Source organism: Octodon degus, unplaced genomic scaffold (genome assembly GCF_000260255.1).
Source record: "Octodon degus isolate 3935 unplaced genomic scaffold, OctDeg1.0 scaffold00184, whole genome shotgun sequence".
In the NCBI taxonomy this organism is placed as follows: domain Eukaryota; kingdom Metazoa; phylum Chordata; class Mammalia; order Rodentia; family Octodontidae; genus Octodon; species Octodon degus.
The window spans coordinates 4,418,784-4,424,681 of record NW_004524760.1 but is presented as its reverse complement, the minus strand read 5'-3'; the positions used below and the strand labels follow the sequence as shown (position 1 = coordinate 4,424,681).

The following is a 5,898-nucleotide window of genomic DNA, read 5'->3' as shown; positions in this document are numbered from 1 at the left end:
CCCCAGGGCTTCCTCTGTGCACCCAGCCCCAAAGCTGCATAAAGTTGGAGATGGAGGGAAAGCAGGGGAACCGCAAGTTGAGCCGGATCCTGGGAGGGGTCTTTGTATGGATGGGTCATCATGATGAATCCAGTGGCTGTCTGGTTTGTGTAGTGAGCACATGCTGGAGGCATAAGTGCAATGATGGAAACTAGGGTGAGGGTGGGACCTCAGAGACCCACAGCCTCATGCCCTCTAGAGGCTGCTCTGAAGAGAGCACATGCTGATCCCTTCTCACACCCAGATAGGACCCAGAAGCTACTAACTCAGAGGAGAAAAGACAAGCAATAGCCACCTCATGAGGAAGAAACCATTCACACACAGGAGATACACTCGCTGGAAGCAAAGCAATTTTTCTTTTAATAGATTTCTTCTGCAAAGACTATTTCCTCAGAAGAAATGGCATGAGGAAGCTTCTGCTGTATTTTAGAAAAGATAACTCTATGGAAAGAGCTTGTGGGGTGATGGTGAAGGTAATCTGAGGCACCCCTGCCTGTTGACCTCTGAAGGCCGTGACTGGTAGGGGGCACAGGCTTCTGGGGCAGCAAGGCCTGATTGCTGAACCTGTCTGTGACCCACCGTCTCTTAGTGGGACAGCTGTGGTCCCTGGGGCTGTCGTCATGAGCGCAAGCCACATCTTTCACCATTGTCCTCTTCTCTGGGCTAGAAGGAAGTCTGTGGTAGCAGGAACGCCTACCTACCGATTCGGGTGGTTCTGCTTTACAAGAGTTTAAATCTGAAGCAGCACGTCCATGATGAAGCCCTAATTTCTCTACCAGAATCTGTCCAATAGCTGTCAAGAGCACCTGTGAATTTGTGTCCTCCCTATTTCTGACCACTCTGTTTGTGACTGAGGTTCGACTCTGAGCAATGGCAGATGAGGATTTGGGCTTTTGCATGAAGTCTTCCTGCTCTTTGCATTGTTTATTTGGGTTAAGATACTCCTGAAAGTGCTTCATATTTCTGTTAATTAGGCTTTCTTTAGAAGCCTGGTCCTTCTCTGGCAGGCATGGAGAGGACTTGCTCCCAGGGGTATCTACTTCCCTGACCTGTTCGAGAGGGCTCAGCTCACAGGAATGGGAGGGCCTCTCTCCTGCCAATGTTTGCTCCTCGTCTCCTGGTCTGGGCTTCCTGTAGTTCTTACTTTGGTTAGTGGGTTCAGACAGCTTGCTGCTGCTCTTTTCTGTGTCCTGGAATCCGGACATGCTGGGCTCATGCTGTCCCTGACTGCTCGCCGCATTCACTGAGTGGTCACACAGGAACTGTGGGGTTGGCGTGTTGCTGTGGGGTGTGTACTGGGAGTTGGCCAGAGAGGCTGGTGAAGGACAGGTGCCGGTGCTGAGGGGCGCCTCAGTGTGAGACTCTCGAAGGCTTCCAGTGGACACATCGTGAGACCGGTTCTCTCTATCTCCGTGCATATTGATGTCCGGGTGACTATCCACTTTTCTCCTCCCACTTGGAGTTTGATCAGAGGAGCAGGAGTGATTACCGGTATCCTGAGACCCTAGAGTCCTTAGGCTGATGTTGATGTTCTGGGCATTTTCCATCATGCTGGCCCCTACGGTGACTTCCCATGCAGGCTGCTTCTCCTCCACCTCTAGATTCCTGCTCTCTTTGGCTACTGAGAGTGGGGACAGCAGTTTGATTTCCAGCATCGGTATGCTGTGACAGGTACCTCTGAAGGCCATCCTCCCAGTCCCCTCCCCTGGGTCACGCTTGGCCACTGCAGGGCCTGGAGTGGGCACTGGGCTAGAGTCTGTCTTGGTCTCCAAAACAGTGCTGCTTTGCAGGGTGCAGGCAGCAGAAGGAAGCACAACCCCCTTTGCAGTTGGGGTGATGTCTGAGGGCCCATTGGCATGATCAGATGGGGTCCCAGTGCTGGACTTCTGCACTTCCTCACATGCAGGCTGCCTGGTGGCAGGGAGAGGACTCTCTAGAGTCAGACACAGTGTTTGTGTTGTTATCTCTCTCTTTCCTGGAACTTTCTCAGGAATATCTTCCTCAAAGGTGGCTAATTTGGCAATGAAGTCAGCTCTGGTGTCGCAGGCAGTTGAGTCTAAGGCGGGCTGTGGAGCAGGCAAGGCTTGAGCTGTAGTCACACTGATATTTCTGTGCTCAACGTTCTGGAAGGGAGTCTCCTGCTCGTGCCTTAACCCACACTTCTTAATGTGTGCTTCCAGCAGCATTTGAGTTGTGGGGTTAGGAAAGGCCAGCTCCTGTGGGGTGTTCACACATACTTCCCCACTCTTGGAGCATGTTATCTTTGTTGGTTGTGAGATAGTGTTCAATTCGGGCAAAGCCTGTTTGGCAGTAAAACACGATCTCCGTACACACACAGGGATCATGCCTTCATTGATTTGCCCCAACTTTCTGCTCAGATGGACTTGTAGGCATTTTCCCAGGACTTTCTGACCTGGGCTTCTAGAGAAGTGACCTCCTGAGCCATACTCCTCAGGACAAATAATGCCACTTTCTGTGCCCTTTGGTAAGGCACTTCCCACAATCTGGTACATGTCTTTTTTATCTTTACTTGCCTCTGGTGAAACATTGCTTTTTTCTTCTGGATTCAGTGTTATCAGACCCTTATTAAAGTCTCTCCCAGAGTGCCAGGACTCTGTCATCTGAGATCCTCTGCTGTTACTACAAGTAGGAACTGAGTGTTTGGTGTTCTGGGTGGGTTCGTGGCTGTCCTGCGCCTGCCCCTGCCCCTTCCTTGGGAGTTTTCCCAGAGGCTGCATGAGACTGTAGAACCTGAAGGTAGGATGGGGCAGGCTCTCAGTCTGGTCTTCTCTGTTGAATCCCTGTGGCCTGTGGCACTCTGGTTTCTGCTGGAGCTCAGTGCTAGGAGAATCCCCAGAAGGGACAAAGGCAGACCAAGGGGCCTTAGAGGCCAGGCCACCCTGAGGAAGGTTGAGCATGGGTAGGCTAATGGGTTCTTGAGCTTTTTGGAGCTTAGTATCTAAAGCTTTTCTCCATTTCTGTGGCTTCTGCAGGGTCCATTCGAGGTCCTGATTTTCTTTGGGAAGAAAAGACTGTGCCTTCTTCTGGGATGTAGAGCAAGTTGTTCCACAGACCCTGACCTGGGATGGAGAGGTTGACTGTGGCTTTGGGGGAAAGCACGGGACTTGGGCCTGGGGCTGGGCATAAGGCAGAAATGGGGGCAAGTTCCAAAGAGATTGACCTGGGATGTGGGTAGGAGCTTCATTAAATTTGATGGACTGAGATCGGCTAGATGAAGACCTTTTAGTGACCCAGGCAGTGGCCACTAGGGACTCGCTGTGCAGAGAGGGCAGGCCCCAGAAGAGTAGGCTGCGTTCGTGCTCTAACGGGCTTCCCAGGACCTTGGGGATGGAGGGCTGCTGAGGAGGCCCAAGAAGCCATGCTGGCTTAGCCTTTGTGCTGCAGAAGGGCCGTGCTGAGGTGAGTTTGTCACCCAGTAACCTTAACAGGTTGCTCAGAGAAGCCCGAGGGTAGTCTGTGTTCAATGGTTGGAAAAAAGAGCCACCCTGTTGCTTTTCCTGGCACATTTTCTGTTTGACTTTCTCACTGATCAGCATCTCCAACAGCTTCTGCACATCGGGGTGGATGAAAGAGTGGTCCCCTCTTCCTGCCTCTGCCTGCCAGTGGGTGGGGCCAGGACAGAACACAGTGTCTGGTGGCTGGTGAGGCAGATGTCCTTGCTGGGATGTGTCATGTGCCCAGGTGAAGGACAATGTGACTTTGGCAGTTGCCCAGCACCAGGAGAAGAAAGAAAGACAATGGTGAAGGTGGGCAGGGCCTGGGAGAGCCGCGATGAGAGATGCCAGACAGGATTTACTGAGCAGGGAGTCCTGGGGCCCAGTGCCTGGTGGCACTCTCCTCAAGGTGGGCTGCTCTTCTTGAGGTTCTACAGAGAGGGTGGAGGCCAGTGAGTTCTGGGTCCCAGAAGCCAGGGAAGGCAAGGTGGACAAAGGTCTAGAAGAAGGGGGAGCTGCTGCCCAGGGCCCGGGTGGGTGATTGGCTCCAGCAGGCCCTGGTATGAAGGCCTCACTTGGGGCATCTCCATGAGAGAGCTCATTGGATCTGACGTTTCCAGGGAGCTTGTGTAGGAGGCTGCAGAAAACAGGAGATACAAGCTATAGTCAGAAGCAGACAGGCCCAAAAGGTAGGTAGGTTGGGCAGAGGTGGGCAGTGGTGGTCCACAGCCCCTCCACTCCCCTGCTTGCCCAGCTGGGCTCACAGAGCTAGCCACCCCAGCATGGCCTCTCACCCTCTGTCCTGGAGATGAAGGGCCTGGAGGTGGAAAGCTCCCCACCTTTGTAGAAGTAAAACTAAATGTCGAGTCTCCTTCAGTTCCCTTCGGCACTCTCTGCAAGCTAGAAAAATAGACTGGGTTATGGCAGAGAAGGGAGGCACCTGGGATATTACAAGAAGCTGCATAGATGTCACCTAGGAGACACCCTATCAGGCTAGACCTGGAGGCTGGCCAGCCCTCAGTGTCCAGGGCTTCTCACAGTGATAGATAGCAAGGAGCAGGGAGGGGCCGCTTTTCGTGCTTTACAGCCAGCTTCTGCACCCACCAACCCCCACTGTCCTCACAGTCACCTTGTGGGGAGGAACAGCAGTTCATCTCATGAGGAGTCTGTTACAGAGCAGTAAACAGCAGTCCCGCAGTTAGGCCTAAAAATTGCCCCTGCAAATGTGAGTGGTATTGTTGCACTGTGCCCCACACTGCCCCCTCCTGGACAGCACCCTTCCCTGGCAAGTCACAACTTCATTCCAAGCACAGCCTAAGAAATGTCCCTGGGTCAGATTTCTTTCCCAGAAGCCTCCCTCTTAGGTCTCCCCAGGTGATATCCTCAGAGATTTGAAACTAGCTGCCCAGGATCAGGGCGTTCAAGTCACATCTGCCATAGGATAGAGCCTTACCTTTTAGAATACAGTTCTTCCTGTTTCTTTCCCAACCCTTCTTCTTCATGTGATGCTAAGAAACAAAAAAATAAGAGCGTTTCAGACAGAAAAGTTCTTCGATGTGATCTCTCTCAGGCTCAGTGAGACCTGACTCTCCCAGCCCCAACCTGCTTGCCAGCTGAAGCACTGCTTGCAGCAGGGAACCTTCTGGGCACCGCAGCTGTCATGGGCGCGCACAGGATGTCGGGAAGGAGATAAGCTAGGACAAAGAATTTCGTGGGTTCCAGGACTTCTGGGAACATCTAGAACCACCCACAAATTGATAGTGGACCTTCAAAGACTTTGCCCACTGATGTGCAAGAGCCAGAGAGCTTTGGCCACGGATGTTTCTGCCCTAACTGTCCCTTCCTTCTTTCCATCCCTATAAAAGGGGCACACTTCACTTTGTTCCCTACAAAAGATCTTTTTACTGTCTGCCTGTACCAAGGCACAATAAATTCCACACCATGTGGCCTCTGCACAAGTCTGGTGGTCTCTGCTGGTCTCCTCCTGCCTGTCACACTGTGTTACAAGCTCCACACGGATGGTATAAGTCCCAGTTCCTCTGATCAGGAAGCACAGACTGAGCTCTACCCACATGGCTCTCAGCCCCCATGGAGGCATCCGCTTCCAGGTGCCAGTCCAGATGCACCTGCCAGGAGGATGGGATTGACGCACCAGGCCTCCGGCCCTTTCTCCACATGTCCCCAATTCCCTTGCAATTCCATTTGTGACCATTTTTCTTATTTTATTTCACTGTGGACCCTCCCACACACCACATGTGTGGTCTGAGTGGCTTAGGTGGATGTCTCGGTGCCCACTCTCACCTCTGCCCCACCTGTCCCAGAAGGTCTTTTCTTCTTCTTCTTCTTCTTCTTCTTCTTCTTCTTCTTCTTCTTCTTCTTCTTCTTCTTCTTCTTCTTCTTCTTC

The 5,898-nt window shown here is 52.4% G+C and overlaps 1 protein-coding gene across 1 annotated transcript in view; it reads right to left on the bottom strand.

The window, feature by feature from the left end:
• Positions 1 to 398: 398 nt before the first annotated feature.
• The window catches only part of LOC101568517 (spermatogenesis-associated protein 31E1-like), a 6,136-nt gene continuing 636 nt past the window's right edge, over positions 399 to 5,898 (bottom strand). The window contains exons 2-5 of the mRNA XM_012517480.1: positions 5,097 to 5,231; positions 4,948 to 5,002; positions 4,070 to 4,131; positions 399 to 3,656 (exon numbers count right to left, since the gene is read on the bottom strand). Coding sequence (XP_012372934.1) covers positions 399 to 3,656; positions 4,070 to 4,131; positions 4,948 to 5,002; positions 5,097 to 5,231 — 3,510 coding nt within the window. The remainder of the gene's footprint in view (positions 3,657 to 4,069; positions 4,132 to 4,947; positions 5,003 to 5,096; positions 5,232 to 5,898) is intronic.